The 17,783-nt window shown below is 40.6% G+C and overlaps 1 protein-coding gene across 5 annotated transcripts in view; it reads left to right on the top strand.

The window, feature by feature from the left end:
• Positions 1 to 17,783, top strand: part of LOC119160912 (uncharacterized) — a 256,608-nt gene that overhangs the window by 116,552 nt on the left and 122,273 nt on the right. For all 5 annotated transcript variants that reach the window (XM_037413180.2, XM_037413184.2, XM_037413182.2 and 2 more), the window contains 5 exons: positions 2,678 to 2,816; positions 3,320 to 3,577; positions 8,486 to 8,665; positions 9,629 to 9,746; positions 11,441 to 11,555. In XM_037413180.2, the coding sequence (XP_037269077.2) occupies positions 2,678 to 2,816; positions 3,320 to 3,577; positions 8,486 to 8,665; positions 9,629 to 9,746; positions 11,441 to 11,555 (810 nt within the window). The remainder of the gene's footprint in view (positions 1 to 2,677; positions 2,817 to 3,319; positions 3,578 to 8,485; positions 8,666 to 9,628; positions 9,747 to 11,440; positions 11,556 to 17,783) is intronic.

Genomic DNA, 17,783 nt, shown 5'->3' on the forward strand with positions numbered 1-17,783 from the left:
CACTACAAGCTCAAAAACTACTTGTCAGAGCCAAGAAGTGAATATACGGCTCTGGTCACAGCTATTGGCTAATTTGAGCATGGCGCGCTTGTTGTTACCGGGGCCGCTGCGGGAGGCCGCCTCTTGTCCTCGAGTACGAGCGTGATCGCACTGAAAAGCCGTGAAAAGAGGTGCTCAAGGTCACCAGGTGCATGTGACGTATTTTCTTTCGCCGTGCCATTCCTCCCTGCTTAAGTCCCAGCTATTTCATCAGGATGAAAAGAGAGAATGCAATTGCAGCGTGCGACAAATTTTTAGAACGCCGCTGGTACTGGACTGATTCTAGAAATTTTTCGCTGGTAATTTTTTGAAGGAACAAGCATGTTCACTTGCTCCATGGCTACTTGAAAAAGCATTGCAGGGCCCTTTTAAAGGAACATGTCACCCTCAAATCAATTATTCATTTTATTAAGCTTGTCATCACGACTTACATGCTCCAAGTATAATAAATTTTGAAATGTTAAGTATCTTACAGGTTATCACTCATATGCTACCGAAACTACTACTCAAGGTTGTTTCTACTTCCTTTGAACGAAAAAAAAAAAAAAAAATGGTATTTGCATAGAGCACCTATTTCAATTCAAAAAAATATTGTGCAGGTTAGTTAGGTCATGATAAATATTCCTTTTTTTTTATATGTCATACATACCAGTCGAATTCGATTCGAAAATATTCGATTAAAATCACTATTCGCTTCGAATTCACTTCGAACCTAAAATGCACTATTCGCACAAGCCTAGTGAATCGCCAACTGCTTCTTCGGTACGTGTGCCTTTTGCACAAAGCTCTCTATACCAGTTGAGAAGCATGAAAGTTTACCATGCGTGTGCTTCGTTTCAAAGATTTGTTTTCTAGCAAAGCCTTTTTCTTTGAAGACCTCAGATGCTTATTTTTCGTTGTTAGACTGTTAAAGTTATGCAAGCACCTAAATTTTCCAATAGTAGAGGGAAAGCAGCAGATATTTTTTGGTATGGAACTACAAAAAGTACGATTTAACCGTATCTTGGAGTTTGAATTAAGAGGCTTTTAGATACATTGAAATAATAGAGGGCCAACCAATCTAATTTTGTTTGAATTAACAGAAAGCCTGAATTATCAGAGTTTGAATTATCGAAACACTACTGTAGTGCAAATTTAGACAGCCGCGACCTCGCGACACACAAGAAGCAGACGACAATATCCCAAAGGCGTACTCAGAATTAGCGTCAGACTAGCGATTTGTGCTGGAGCATTACGGAAGAAGTGGCCGATTGGAGTCCTCCAAATGAATTTCAAATGTGTGCTTTTTTAACACGAAATTCTCATTACAAAATACTTTTACGGTGAGCCCAAACTTGTGGTGGGCCATCGTGAAGCTATAAATTTTTGGAAAATGCCATTTCTTTTCTTTCTTTTTATGACTTCTACAATGATTTTCACCACCTTGGCCGGTGCAAAAACCTTTTTACAGCACCTGTACGTAGTTACGATGGAAGTGGAAATGTTGATGGCCCGTGTGCTCAGATTTGGGTGCACGTTAAAGAACCCCAGGTGGTCGAAATTTCCGGAGCCCTCCACTACGGCGTCTCTAATAATCATATGGTGGTTTTGGGGCGTTAAATCACACATATCAAATCAAATCATCTACGTAGTTTTGAGCGAAGATATTTTCGAGTCAGATAGTAAAAAGGCTACAAACACTGAAGAATGATTTTCAAAAAATCAACTTTTTTATGCCCCATTGAAAATAAATTTGTATAGGACTCGTGATTTTCTCCATTTAAAACAGACCGATTCAGTGTTTCCGTAAGAGGCTGTTGTAACAGTACTTGAATTTTACATACTCTTTTACAACTGACCAAAGACCTCTTCACTGTGGATGTCTATCGTAATAAGGCTATGCTCCTGTGTATCCAGAGGTATCTTCAATAGGTAGCAGTGATAATTTGTTTGTGCACTGAAATACGGTCATTATAACTGATGAATTGTTATATCTGGGATTGTTGTTAGGTGGGTTCGACTAAATGAAAATATGGTTCATTATTACCCTACATACACTGTGATGTGGCCTTCTGAAGAATACAAAGCCTGAAAGACAAATCTTGGAATGCAAAGCTCATAGTTTTGAGCACACATGTAAAGCTAATGGGGTCGATGCTGAATTCAAAGAAAGCTTTTTTGACTTGCACCCCCAATTAGAAGTACCTCTGTTGGTTGTATGATATAGTTCTGTCTTTGTGGAAGGCCTCGTGTCCACCATTACTCTTGCCTCAGGCAGCGAAAGGGAGACAAGGCACACAAATTTTATGGGCCATGAAGTATGAATGGCTGACAGCGGCTGGTCTTAGTACTGATGAGATGTAGTACGTACTGCGCATGCTAACCAATAGTAGAACATCAAAGAGGAGAGGGACTACTCACTGGCCTTTTTTTTTTTTATAAGGGCAAAACATGTCTAGTGCTAGTGGATCGCAAAGGGTAATTTGTGAAACAATATTTCAATTAACGTGTGAGAATTCTGTGCTTGCTGCTAGCCGTCCTTGAAATAAAATTGCCTGGTGAGGAGTCAGTGTTTCTTAAAGGCATCATTCTTTTGACAAAACAAGCAGTGCTATAGGGAAACTGCAGAAACGTCATCTCATCACACCCTCTAACGCAGGTCTGAGACTCACAAGAACGACGTGATCCAATTCTGCACTCAGAGGATCCAGTCATTTGCCGATGACCCCAGCTTGCCTGACCGGTCGTCACACATCCTCCTTTGGGAGCTGCTTGTGCTCATGCTCAGGCAAAACGGGGTATGCATCACTTGCTGCCACTCAATTGGGGCATTCCTCTATCAGGTCCCCAGTGTGAACAGTTCATATCCGTTTTTATGCTTTTTTTGCTGTTATGTTCTACTCTAAAAGCATACTATAGATCTTTAGAGCATAAGAAATTTTTCATATTGAATGCAAACGGAATGTTCTCAAAAGTGAATTGAATCAAATTGAATATTGAATACTTTTGGAATAGATGTTGAATGTGGGGCAGCCATTCTGAGATTTCATAAAATGAAGTTCACATCCTAGTATTCAAAATACTATGATGGTTGAAATACTAGTATTAAAAATTCTTTTTCACAAATATCCTGTCTTGTAAATATTTGTTGCCAGCTGTATGCCTGTCGCCTGCAATGGTTTGATAGTTTCTAAGTTGTGCTCAGATGGTCCAAGTGGTAGCTGTGCCAGTAACCAGTAATGCCTGCTGCTCTGGTCTTGAATCACATCAAGCAGTCGAAAGTAATCCAGTGGCTCTGCAGTTTGTCTCAGGTTCGGACATTGCGGATTTGCTTCTTCGTGGCCACGAGATCCTGGAACCGTCGACGTCTGCGTCAGCGCTTGCGAGTCGACCTGCAGGAGAGGGAGGCGAAGCGGCCTCACTTGAGGGGGCCGATGATGGCAGCAGCCCGTCACCTGATGAGGGCATTGTGGTGTCCGATCGTGCCCAGCTTGGAAGCACGGGCTCGAGTCGTGTGCTGGCGAAATTCCGCGAGTTCCTCCTCTTTGGGCATAAAAAGGTGAGACTCCCCTCATTTTCATATCTGCGTCATATGTATGAACGGCTTTATTTATTTATTTATTTATGTACATACTTTTTTATTCTTCATACCCTCAAGGCCCCCGAAGCAAATTGATCTTCAAGCATTGTCAGACAAGGTTATAACAAAAAACAAAGAAATCGAGCTAACTGCACAAATCAAACACTATGCAAAATTTATTTAGCAAGTGAAAATTAGAGTAGAGGTGAGAAAATTGGCTATGAAAACGTAAGGGCACTAATGAATGCAGTACACAAGTAAAAAGTAAAATGAAAACTTGTTCATAAAGTTACTCAAGTTACTCAAGGTGAATAAATAATAGGAGTAAGCCTGTACAATGTTCATGTAAATCATAAAAAGTGAATTACCACAGCAGGAAACATACACAAAACAACCTATAAAGAAATGTTGAAAGAGCATGTGATGGATATTTACTCAGAAATGTCGCATAACCGTTCCTGAAACAATGTGAAATTAGGTTGAGTGGCAATGTAGGATGGCAGGTTATTCTGGATAACTATTGTGTGGCGAATGAAAGAGTTAGCATAAAGAGCTGAACAGCTACTCATACGTTTTGTCTTGAAGATGCGGTCTCTGCGTGGTAAGATAACTGTTGCTGTTTTGAAGATGCGGTGAAGGTATGGTTGATAAAGTTTGTGAAGTACAGTGGACTCTCAGTAAACGGAAATATGTTAAATGAAACTGCGGGCGAGATTGCTGGCAAGAACGACGCGCTAGCACACTCGTGGCGACATGCTTCTTTGCAAGCAACAAAGCTGTAAGCGGATTCACGATCAGATGATTACGAGCAGGCGTGCGGTCTACGAGTGCGGCGCGTCATCGGAGTTGTCTTTAGGCCAAACTCCGCTAACAGCGAGACAAACTTTGCGGGCAAGAATGCCGCACTAGAGCAATCGTGGCAAGATGCTTCTTTGCAAGCAATGCAGCACATCACTCGCTAGCTCCTCAAAACCGCGGACAGGCATTTTACGCATCGGCAGCAGACCCCACTGTCAAGCTCATCAGTCCTCCTCCTCCCCCCCCCCCCCCCATTCACTTCCAAGGATTGCTCAGAACAGCGGCTAGCAGTTTCGCCCATCGGCATTCGAAAATGCAATAACAAGCGCAATGCGCACAAGTTTTTTGTCATCGTAGGTACACATTTCCCCATCATCACCGAATGCCGCCGGCAGGTGCATCACGCTGCCGGGTGCACTGTCCACGCGGTCGCATACCTCACGGTCATGTGAAGGGCTCTGAATAAGCTTTTGTTATGCAATTTAGACGTGCTTGGAGCCTTGCTTGGTATCACCACTAGCGTCTATGAATGTTCTGAGACAATGAAAGTCTCGTAGATTAGTGTTTCCGTGACTGGCCGTATGATGATGCATTTCATGGCTAGAGTGGCAAAAGAGCATGTATGAAGCAGGGGCACGAGTTTTTGTATGCCCGACTCGCGTTATTCAATAAACTGTTAAAAAATTTTTGTGCCACCAGTTTTCTGCCCATAACTGTTAGTCATTTGGAAAGAAGGCATAGGCTGTCATGGTGTGAGTGATTTTTTTTATGCAATAAACTTCTTTCTATAAACAAACGTTCAGTGATTATTTCCAATTAAGAAGCACCTAATAATGCTAATGAGAGCTTGAAAACACAAAAAAAATGTCTAATCATTTCAGTATATGGGCTTATTCAATTACCTTCTATTCTGTCATGCCTACCATCACATCATTCCTTCATTCAGAGAACTTGCTTTGAAATCCATACTAGTCTTTTGTAGATAAAAAAGAAAGGGTCATGAAAAAAAAAATGGGCAACAAAGGCACACGGGCAGAGGCCAGGTGCCTGAGAAGTCAAATATCACAAGACAAACCTAAGATCACATTTTTTAGGTGTTTTAGAGATGTGAAGAGAAGGTGAAACTTCACCAACGCAGTTTTCTCAATACTGTTTTTTTTTTTGGCATTATGCTCAGTTCGTGGAGCAGATATCTCAGCAACCACTGCACAGATTTTGATTCCGTTTGTCTTGTAACGCTCCTTGAACTGTGCTTCAGGGGGCTGCGGTCTTAGTTTTTCATTTTACTTCCTAAAGAATTTTTCGTAGTGTTTATTGTTTGTAGTGCAAGTGTGCTTATTGCAGTGGCACTGGAGAAAATGTTAACTACAAAATTTAGTGTTGCAAAAAAAAATTACTTTGAAAACGCAGCCCCCCTCGGCATATACATTTGGCTTTGCGTTCAGTAATTACCAACTATTTTTGTCATTTTATGAATCCGCCTGCCCCTCCACGAGGTTCAATTAAGAAATAATTTGTATCTCATTAAGTTTTTGTGTTATTGCCTCGAAATTTTTATTAAAGCACTGTAATGCTATTTTCGGCATCTGTGCCAATTTTCATCAACATGCAACAAGAAACAAGAAAGTTCGTTTAGAAAGGCAAGTCCCCCCTTAAAAGGAACAACTGCTTCTGATATGATTGGTTTCATACTTGAACGCTGCAACCTTGTTCATCTCTCGGTAAACTGAACTCCTGTTGAATGAAACACATTTTCTCAGTCCCTTCTGGTTCTGTTTAATGAGAGCATACTGTATCGAATGGTGGGCAGTTCTGCCACGATGAGATCATTCGTCAATCTTTGCACGAGCTTTTAGTGCCTAAGTGCTTGGGTAAGGTGAATAATAAGAAAAGGCGAAATATAATGCACAGTTTCGTGCAATGCTGATGCATGTGAAGCCTTTTTACGCATTCTCTGGAGTGATCTTCTGTCATCCAGTAGTGAAGTACAGTGGACTCTCAGTAAATGGAAATTTGTTAAACATAATTGCTGCCTAAATGGGACAAATGTCTTTGATATGATTGGTTTAGTACTTGTATTTTGCACCCAGTTCATCTCTGACAGGAGAGCCGCAAGCTGAGGCTTGAGCTAGGGGCATTTGCCATCAGGGTTAGTAGAGGTGTAAAGTGGCTTGGTATTTAAGTTAAATTTCAAAAATACCTTATCATTGTGTGTTTTCATTTGAGCTTTTCAATATTCCTAAATGAGGGCATTAAGGCCATGTCACACATGTCAAAGGCACTTTGTTATCCGTCTCCAGTTGTATTGTCTCACGCTTTTGTGCTCGTTTGACTCAGCCCAAAAAGGGATATTTCTCAGCCAATATTAACCAAACACGTGGATTTTATCTGGAAAAAAATTTCTTTGTGTTTGTACATAGTGAGTGCAGCAAGATTGCATTGTGAAATTGCAGGTTGATGCGAAATTCTACTCGGTCTTTTTGCTTTAGTTAAAATCTCAAAGGACTGGCACAATATTGAAACATGATTAAGATAAGGCAGGAAAGTTGCGCTGATGTTTTTCTAACCAGGCTGTTTCTTTTTAGCTGCTGACAAATGGTGCAAGCTGTCCATGTTGACACAGCAGCATTATGCTGAAACAATCATATAGCTATGATTTTGTTCTGGACAAGCTGGACAGTGATTTCAAGGGTTACGGTATAATTTCAATTAAAATTGCATAGGAATAGAAGAAATGTTTGGATTGACTATTGAATTAACAATTGTATCAAAAGAGCAGAATGAATACGTAAGTAGGGTTGCCAAGTCTAAAAGATAAATATAGCCATAAAATTGACAGAACTTGCCAAAAGGTAGCCAACTTCAGCCAGGGGTAGTAAAACTAGCCAAAAGTAGCCATGTTTGTGTTAAAACTGCATCATTTTTTTATTTAACTAAGTAAACAGTCTACTGGTGAGAATCGAAAAGAGTGCAATATATAAGCCCTACAGAATGAAAATATTGGAAATTGAAGCATAGATTTCTGACTTGACGATCATTTCAGTCAGGGTGACGAAGTTTGCTGCACTTTTGTGAAAATAACGACTCTTTTCACACATAGTTAACTCTTTATGAAAGGACCAAAAGGAACACTCGTGGGGACAATTGAAATGAGAGCACGAATGTGCTGAATTATTATCAGTTTCTTTGGTGGAGGCACAAAATGTAGCTTTGCAATTATTTCTCGATTGTCGACATAACATATGAGATAAGAAGTTTATGGGATATTCGGTTTACAATGCTAGTGACTATACAGAACCCTGGATGCAATCGTTCGACGATTCGATCATTCCGTTGTCCTGCTCACGCCCAGTTACCATGTAAAACGTGTTCAGCAATAGGTGGCCAGTAAAATCAGGTTCCACGCAACAGTTTTCTATGCCTGCCTGCCAGGTATTCAAAAGGCTTCTTTTGTGCGTATATTATAATTGCCAATATAAACTTTTTGGAGCCGGAAACATGCGTGGGCCAGCATGGTCTGAAAACGCATACTCAAGCATTAATGGCTGCAACGTCACCAGATATCGATAGTTTCGTTCAAGTCGAGTATAGGAAAGGAGCCTAAATGTAGCCAAGTAGCCAAAATGCTTTTATCTGCCGCAACAAGCTCGGAAAAGCAGCTAAATTGGTGCAAAGTAGTCAAACCTGGCAACTCTGTGGATAAGCATCGGTGCACTTTTTTGGCCATTTTTTCAGGAGAGGAAAATGCAAAAACAACTCTCTATATAAAAAATTTTGCTAAAGGGATAAGGTTTTAGTTTATTCATGTTCTAAGTAACGAGATTTTATCATACTCAGATTTAAGCTCACATTAAAGAATGCCACATGGTGAAGATTAATCCAGAGCCCACCATTACCTTTCTCGTGACCTGTGTGTCATTCTGAAAGGTTAAACATCGCGAATCAAACAACGCAATTTTTCATTTGCTTCATGATTACTGTGCTTGTTTGTTGGAATTTTTTTGTAGCTCCATTTGATTTGCATAGGAGCATTGAAACGAACAAGGGATGACCTTCTGTTTTCTCTTTCTTTCAAAAAAAAAAAAAAAGGATGCGCTGGAGTGGGCAGTGAAGTGTGGCCTGTGGGGCCACGCCCTGTCTCTAGCCTCGAAGATGGATGCCAGGACATATGCGGGCATCATGACTCGTTTCACGAATGCCCTGGCCATCAATGACCCTTTGCAGACCCTGTATCAACACCTGTCTGGTCGGCAACCTGCTGCAGTCACTGTGAGTAGCAAGCACTTTCTATGGACTGTGACTGCGTCTTTGTGTTTTGTGTGGAAACCTACACTGTTTTTCATAGCTTACAAGAGGATATCTTTATCTTGCAAAGGTAATGAGCGGCACAGCAGCTCCTCAAGATTTGTGTTTGTTTCCGTTAAAGTTAAATAACAGTTAAATAACATTTGAGTTAAATAACATTTACCTTACAAAAAAAGCTTATATAAAGGCTCGCAAAATAAGGTTGTTTCTCATGGTGATAGCAGTCTCTGTTTGTCAAAAGACAAATCAATTTACTAAGGATGTGAAAATATTCAAGGTTTTGAATAGAAATCGAATAGTAGTCCTTGGTATTTGAATTTTCAGTAGTCACATATAGCCAATCTTTGATTTTTGTGGCATTGGATGTAGTTATTTTCAGGTAAATAATATAAATCGCTCCCTTTTTTTTTTTTTTCCATAAAAAGCTCAACGCTATGTTTAAGTTTTACGTTGTTAGAAATTTAAAATATTTTGTGTTTGATTTTATATATGAAAGCAACTTTTTTTTTCTCAAAACTTATATTTGATATTTGGTTCATTTAAAAAATCTTGGTTTCTGTTTAGACAACCCTATTGTTTACTTTTTACTCTTATGTGGGCAGCAATCAATACACCGAGGTTTAAATGCACGAAAAGAAAAAGTGCTACCCTTACACTAAAATAGATAGTGCGCACCTGGTCAAGAATAAAAAAAAAAAAAACATTTGTTAAACCTTTCTTGAATGCATTCTAATTTGTGTGCAATAAATTGTCTTAGTGTGGCAGGGATACTTTTACTTTTGAAGTATCTCTCCCGAGTGTTAGTATTATATTCAAGCCAAGAGTTCTCTACTTTTTCTTCGGGATATGGGTGCATTTTATTTGCATACCGTTCCTGGAGGCTTTCTTTTTTTGTTTGTTTGAAAGTGTACGCATGTCTGTGTGCAGTGCATAGCGGATGAAAAGTGGGGTGACTGGAGGCCCCACTTGGCCATGATCCTGTCCAACCCATCATCACGGCCAGAAGTGGATGCGCGGAGCATCACCACTCTGGGTGATGTGCTTGGTGAGTGTGAATGATGTTCAAGGGGGGAACTTGACAACTTCCTTTATTCATGCAATTTTGCAAGGATAGGGCAAGCAAGTCAATAACTTTTGAAAAGCATTTTTTTTTTCCATAAGCAGGCTGTCTTTTGAAAAACATTGTAGCCATTTGGGCTAGTTGGTAGCGATTCATTTTAAATTCAAAAAATGGTACCGAACAGGTCTCTATAGTCCCTCTCTTCTATACTTCCTGTTCTGTACTGTTTTGTATTGGCGCTCATGCGAAGCATGTAGGCCAATATTGGATGGACTATGTGTAATTTGTCATCGCAGCAGAGGATGCTGCGATGACATAGTGGTTAGAACATCAGCCTCGCAGGCAAAAGGTCCGTGGTTCGAATCCCGGTACCGCGCAGCTCCCAACCGGATTTTGAAAAAATCCGTGTGGTGATGAAACTGCATTAAGAGGCCTGGGGTGCGGCCTCACCGATGACCATGCACCGCCAAGAACGCACTCCCTCACCAGAGAATGATTGACCACCCTGGTGCAGTATCTGGCCACTATCTCCCACATGCATATGTCAATTACCGAGTTGACTGGCGGAACATGGGAGAGGCCTTTGTCCTGCAATGTACGTAGTCAGGCTGATGATGATGATGACGTGTAATTTGTAACTAGCGACTATGGTAAAACCTTGATTAATTACCAAATTTTGATTCACAGCAATCTGCGATGTGATGAAATCTGTGCATAGTAGCAGATAGTGGCACAGATGCAAACACTGGTATCGCAGAAAGCAGAGTTCGCTTTGTCACTGTGTCGGGACATTGCATATCCTGGACACTGTGAAAATTTAAAAATGCTCCTTGGTGTCACTGCAGTTATGTGAGAGGCCATAGAATTTTCTCCAAATTTTGGCAAAAAGAAAAGAAAATGCTTGGTGGTGGCCACTCCAAAGAGTATTGCCTAAAGTAACCACCAAATGCTTTAGGAAATATGCTGCATCACTGTATTTATTGCATTGTTGGCAGCAGTGCATACATCGGGAGGTGTAAATTGGTACTTGGTGGTTAATGCATACTACGCTTTGGCATGTTGTTATGCTGCATTCCTGACAAGTGCATATTGATGAGATTTCACAGTACTATGTATCTAGGGGATTGAACACCCTAACGGTTACTTCTCGAAGCTGTAACACATGGAAATAATATGCTAAAAAAAATGTCTCATCACAGAAGTGTGCAAGCACCCTAGGGTGGCAGATTTAGGATGAATACAGATACAACGACCAGTCTGTATAAATGGAGTTCTTGTGTTTTACAGCCACAGTCCAAGTATGTTTAAGTGCAGCTCTCCCTCCTTACAAGTGAGTCTAGAAAGTCCACTGTCTGCAGTTACGTGCATTGAATACTTGGCCTGGTGAAGCTTTTCACTCTGCACAGTTCTATAAGTAGGTGCCTGCAGTGATGTGTTTGCCGAGAAAGTTGTGTGCCTGAATCATTCCTTGACTGTCACGATGTGTGTTTCAGTAACACAAATCGCTTGTCTAGTTCGTATAGCATTCTAACAAAGTCAAATTCGTGCCTCGTGTTTGTGTCCGTCTTCATTTGTGCTAATTTGACTTTGCTAAACTGACATAGGTATGCTGTGGACACAGCCTGAGGAGTGCAGTGAATGAATGGTCAGTGCTTTTCTTCCTCTACCTCTCAATGCAGCAAGTCGGGGTTGCCTGTCAGCAGCCCACTTCTGCTACCTGATGGCCCAGGTGGAGTTTGGCACGTACGCCTGCAAGTCCAGCAAGATGGTGCTGCTGGGATCCAACCACCACACGTGCGTGAATCTTGGGTCTACGCTGTAGCTACAGTGTTGTTGGGCCTGTTTCCCATTTTCTAATGGCTAAATTTTAGGGGTTGGAAAATATTTGAGCGCATTGTATGTTCAAATTAATATTTCACTCTTTGAATTTGCTTTGACACGAATTCAAATTGTTCGAAATTTTGAAGCATTCGAAATGAACGAATAGACGTACGTTTGACCTCATGTAACCTACCTGTAAAGCTGGTTTCACTAAAGTGTAGGGTTGCTATGCTGTGGTACCACCTGTCTTTGGGAAATTTGCGCTGCTGCGAAATTGTGCAGGGGTGCAACAGCTGTGCCAATTGCACCGATTTGATGCAATTCCCTACCTTTGTGCCGAGCTGCGCCAAAACCATGAAATCTGAAATTGTGCCACGCTGCTTCAAAATGCCCGACCAGCCTCAAACTTTTCTTCAGTTGCGCTAATTTCATCGAGCAATGGAGGCCATGTCGCCCACCTGCAGTTTGAGTCATCAATCAATCCAAGCGTGCTGAGTCTAACCTTAAACCTCGATAACCTAACCACGCTAATCTTAATCCCAATAGTTCAGAGAACTCGCAAGAAGCGATCGACCAGATAAAGTAACAAAGCCATGTGCCCATCGATCCACTGATCGCAACAGATACCTATCGGTGGGACGATGCAACTTCAAGACAAAAATGCGTTGCCGTAGCCACGAATGCTTCGCCGGAAGTATGAACTTCTTGGTTAGCAAAAGTGGCTATGGCATGTTAGCAACTAGAGCTGGGAGCGCATACCGCGTTTTCTGTGAGTGAACAGAGTCGACATGCTGTGAATGCCGGCATAGCTGGTGACCACGTTGGCCGCCATAGCAACAGCACATAAAACATTTTTCTATCTTCAAGTTGCGTTAGTTGCGTCGTCCCGACTATAGACGGTTTCAAGATTGCAAGAGTTGTACCCAAAAAAATTTAAGGTCACCTTATTTACCAGCTCCTAATGTTGAAACTGACAGCACGTTTTCAAGTTTTTTTTTCGAGGATACGGAAAGTCTTTCTCTAGTTTTTCAAATAAAAGGAATGTGCGTACAGTCTAAGGGAATCTCTTACAGCTATGCAGCTCAAAAGAACATTTACAGCAGACTCTCGATAATTGAAACTCTGATAATTCATACTTTCATTCAATTCAAACAAAATAAATTTTTTGGTTGGCCCTGTATTCTTTCAATGTATTCAAAAGCCTCTTAATTCAAACTCTAACATTTGGTCAATTCATACTTTTTGCAGTTTTATGCAAGAAAATATCTGCTGCTTTCCTACTACTATTTTAAAATTTGCATGCCTATATAATTTTAACAGTATAAAAATGAAAAAAAAAAAGGAAAGAAAGGATTTACTAATAAACAAATGTTTGAAACAAAGCACATGCATGGTAAACCATGATGCTTCTCAACTGGTATAAAGAGCTTTGTGCTGAAGGCACATACCTATAGGAAAGAAACAGTTCACAGTTCATTAAAGGTCTCATCAACGGTAAATGGCCTATAAACTTTTGGACCTTACTCCTCTGCTTTCTGTTCATTGCGTGCAGTTTGGGTTTAAAAACACTTGAAAAATTTTTAAATGTAATAAAATCAATGCCCAATCATAATGTGTGGTGTCATCTTACCCAGAGTCATGTCTCAGAACTTCTGTTAATTCAAACTTCTTGATAATTCGAACAAATTTCAGAGGTTCCTTCAAGTTTGATTTAACGAAAGTCGACTGTACTTGAAAATAGTTTGCCAAATAAGGGAATGAAACTGTAGAAAATCAGCTGGCTATTTTCTAAAGCTCTTCTTGCTCACCAATGCTATTAAGGCACATCCGTGGACGAAATCGAATGTCATCAAGGGTCTGTGTTTGTAAACAGTGAAAGGGTCTATAGAGTTTCCTAAATACACACTAGAGGAAACTCTGGTGCTAGTGACTACGGGAGCTGTAATGCACGGCGCTTCAGAGAGCATGGTAATGATGGGTAGTACACAGATCTGTTTAATCTTCATACTTCTGGCGCCGTGCGTGTTGGTATGGCTTGAAGCTGTTTTCTCACAAAATAAAAATCAGCACATGTTCAGCGGTTGCGCTTCACCACCTTATTCTTCTAGGCTTACCATTTCAAATCGGGTCACGAAGTTCAAAAGGCTTCGTTCTTTCCTTTGAAACAAAACTGAAACACAGCAATAAACGAGCCCACAAGTGCGATTCGCCGCCCGCAAGTACGAAGACTAGGCAAATTCATGCTCTACCCATCATTCCCATGGTTGCTGAACGATCGCAGTGCCAGTCTCTCCTATAGTTAGTTTTAGGAAACTCTATAGTCCCAGCAATAGATATCTAGTGCTGTAGTTAATTTTAGGAAACTCGATGGTCCTGGCGATAAGTATCTAATGCTGCCGCTGGACCAATGGGCGTGCGCTGCTGTCACTTTATCTGACAGAACACACTTTGCAAGCGAGCCAAGATGTTTTGCCCTAAACCTAACCCTCATCATAACAAAAAAAAAAGGAGGGGGGAGTTCAGCAGTGTTCTATGGTCCCAGCAATAGATATCAAGTCCTGTAGTTAATTTTAGGAAACTCGATGGTCCCGGCGATAAGTATCTAGTGCTGCCGCTGGACCAATGGGCGTGCGCTGCTGTCACTTTATCTGGCAGAACACACTTTGCAAGTGAGCCAAGATGTTTTGCCCTAAACCTAACCCTCATCATAACAAAAAAAAAGAGGGGGGAGTTCAGCAATGTTTGAAAATTTCTTGGCCTTGCTCTAACCCGTGCAGAATGCTGCTTCAACCACCTTTCCCGCAATACACCTGTGCCTTGCAAAAAAGCGTAATATGATTTGGAAGGGGTTGTTAGCACTACTCACAGGATGGCAAGTTTCGTTCAATTACTCGTGCGTCTATACTACCACATAATTGTGAGCACTAGTATGATCGCTGACGTCTGAAAAAGTTACCGGCAAGCATTTAGGGCAATGTACAAAAAAAAGACTGTGCAAGTGTGTGTGTGTGTGTGTGTGTGTGTGTGTGTGTGTGTGTGTGTGTGTGTGTGTGTGTGTGTGTGTGTGTGTGTGTGTGTGTGTGTGTGTGTGTGTGTGTGTGTGTGTGTGTGTGTGTGTGTGTGTGTGTGTGTGTGTGTGTGTGTGTGTGTGTGTGTGTGTGTGTTTTTTTTTTTTTTTTTGGCACCCCTATTCCTTAGTTTCACGAACCCCTTCAATTTCAAGTTCGCCGGCTAGGCAGATCTACATATCGATTCACGGATTCTGTCAAAGGATTTGACAGCCGCTGCAAGGGCTAATGTGGACTTTATTATTTTTTGTTTAGTGGGATAGATCGAAATACTAGTTTTATTGAAACAGCAGTGCTCATGTTTACTCTGCATGATTTAGGTGATGTTGAATGGCTTGAACATACTTTTTTTTTCTAGGTGTAAGCCTTCATTGCTCCAAATTTGGTCTTTTGTGATAAAAAATTGATGTTTTACTTCCCGAACCTGCTCCGAATTCTCATTTTCGTGCTCCAAAAGCAAGATTCTGTTGCTCTGAAAATTGCTCCAATTTGTATTTCAGCTGTTGCACCCCTGATTGTGGATTGACAGATCACTTGTCGTGGGCCTATATGTGCCAAGCATAGCATATTTTAAAATGTAGCATAATTGAAAGCTTTTAAATTGTGCCCTATAACTACCCAAATCCTGCCACTAGACAAATTTGCTTCCATTTCAGACCAATGAAAGCGACATTCGTGCATACCTTGTTCCACCTAATAATATGCAAGTCAGTTGGGTCATTACAAAAATGCTCATTGTTTTTAATATATGTAACATATATATTATTTGATTTATCCGATTCGAAATTACTCGACAAAATTACTGTTCACTCTTCCCTAATAAATCTCCTGTGCTTGAGCTTAAATATGTGTTGTGTAAAACAAAATGCCATGTTTACTTCTCGGAGTAATTTTTTTATGCACGTTTTTCCTAGAGAGCAACAGAAAGAAAAAAAGCTGAAGTTACTGTTCATTTTAGTATTGAAAATCTCAAGCTGCACCAGCTTTGGCTTCTCAACGGCACTGAAGGGGCTCCACAACACTTCCAAGAAAGCGTGTTGGGCAGCACCTGAAACTCGCCAAGCAGCACTTTCAGATTCAGAATAATTTATTTCACATCAAACAAAGGAACAAATACCCCATAAGAATATACAGAAGGAGGTCCCTTAGTTAAAAACTAAAATTGAATGTCCTGCGCATCATAACATCGTGAATAATAATACTCAAAATGGCTATTCGCGGCAAGATGGGGCTATAGGTGGCAGCACCCTCCCCGCGGAAGTGGGGATCAGCGGTCGGCGGCGCGTATACCAATACGCGCTGCGGTGCTTCGTTGCGTGCCGTAGAGCCGATTGTCAATGGATATAATGCGTTGACTACAGTTAACTGTTAATATCTGCGCTCTTCTTTACTGAATGGGTGCACGACGCCTATGCAATGTTAACATTTCCCGTGAGTAAAGCGCATTTTGCCTCTCATAGGGATGCTCGCACTGGGCGACTCTCTTCACGCTTTCGCACTAAGTCACGTCTTTGCTGTGTTTGTGCATGGTTAGCTTGTGTTACATTTGCTACCTACTGCTGTAGCTTGACTGAACTACTTATTTACATCTTTGTCATGTACATTCTATAAAAAAGAGAGAAAGAAAGATCGTCCACATATCTGCGATTAGTTCAGTACCACCGTTCGCACCTTATATGCATAGGATTTTTTTACTCTCACTTTGTTCACCATGAAATGTGGGATAGTCGATAAGTCTAGTCAGAAAAGCTAAGTGGCTTACAGCGCTTTATGCTGCACTGTGTTTACTATGTGTACACTCATGTTCACCAGTAAAAATATAAAAATCTTGTATAAGAGTTTAGCAGAAAGCTTTCATCGATGGATTACGTGCATGACAGTGCTACAACAAAGGCCTGGTCAATGAGACTAGCATGTATTTTTTTCTTTTTTCGCTGAAGACAATATAAATAATATAAAATTTTTAGTGAAGTTATGCGACATTATGTATAACGCATGCCGTCTGAATTAATTTTTAATGTCGGGGCTCTTTAAATTGTTTTTAAATCTAAGCACACGGTTGTGCACGGTAACTCTGCTCTAAGTACAGTTTAAGGGGGGAGGTGGCATTGCAAAAAAAACTTTTTTATTTGTTGATCTACAGCAATGAAATTTGGCATGCATACTCATAAGTGTCTCAAATAGGGAAATATGCAGTTTCATCATTATACCTCAGTAGTTCTCAAGTTACGTAATGCTACATGGCCCAATTATATGGTCTGCTCGTGGAAATCCTAGCGCTATAACAAAACATGCCAGGAAGCTGCGAATGGTGTTGATCTCTACTCAAAAGAAAGTTACAGGGTATGGCACTCTCAGAATTCCTTAATAAGGTCTCTTTTTTTTAGAGATCATCATGGCTGCCGACACACATTGTCAGAAACAGTGGCATGGTAAAATAATCGTCTAGAAAAAAAAAACAGAGCCATAAAACAGAAATTGAAAATTGCCGTACCCACGAGCAGTGTTCAGGGATTCAGGGAAAAAAAACAGGATCAAAATCGGTCGAGTCATTCTCATGCTACTCTTTCCATGAGCAGTGCACAATGTCCAAAACACACTTGTGAGAAAAAGCCTGTCGAAGTTTTCGACAGGCTTTTTTCGGTCAACTTTCTTGTTTCTCATTGGATATTGATGAAAATTGGCACAGACACTAAGAATGAGCTCACAGTGCTTCCATAAAAATTTTGAAGTGATACCACAAATAGTTTACGAGCGACAAATTATTTCTTCATTGAACCACGTGGAGGGGCTGAGCATAATGTCAAAATAACAGTATTGAGAAAACTGCGTTTAAAGTTTCAACTTTTCTTTACGTCTCTAAGACACCTAAAAGTTGTGATCTCAGGTTTGTCTTGTGATATTTGACTTCTTTTCATGATTTACAAAGAACAAGTATAGATTTCAAACCAAGCTCTTTGTATAAAGGAGTGAGGTGATAGGTATGACAGAAAAGATTGTAATTGAATAAGACCATATACTGAGATGATTACACATATTTTTTGTGCTGAAGTTGTAATTAAGTACTTGATTATAAATAATCACTGAACATTTCTTTATTCGGAGAGAGGTTTATTGCATAAAAAAAATGGAT

This window comes from Rhipicephalus microplus, chromosome X (assembly GCF_043290135.1).
Source record: "Rhipicephalus microplus isolate Deutch F79 chromosome X, USDA_Rmic, whole genome shotgun sequence".
Taxonomy (NCBI): Eukaryota; Metazoa; Arthropoda; class Arachnida; order Ixodida; family Ixodidae; genus Rhipicephalus; species Rhipicephalus microplus.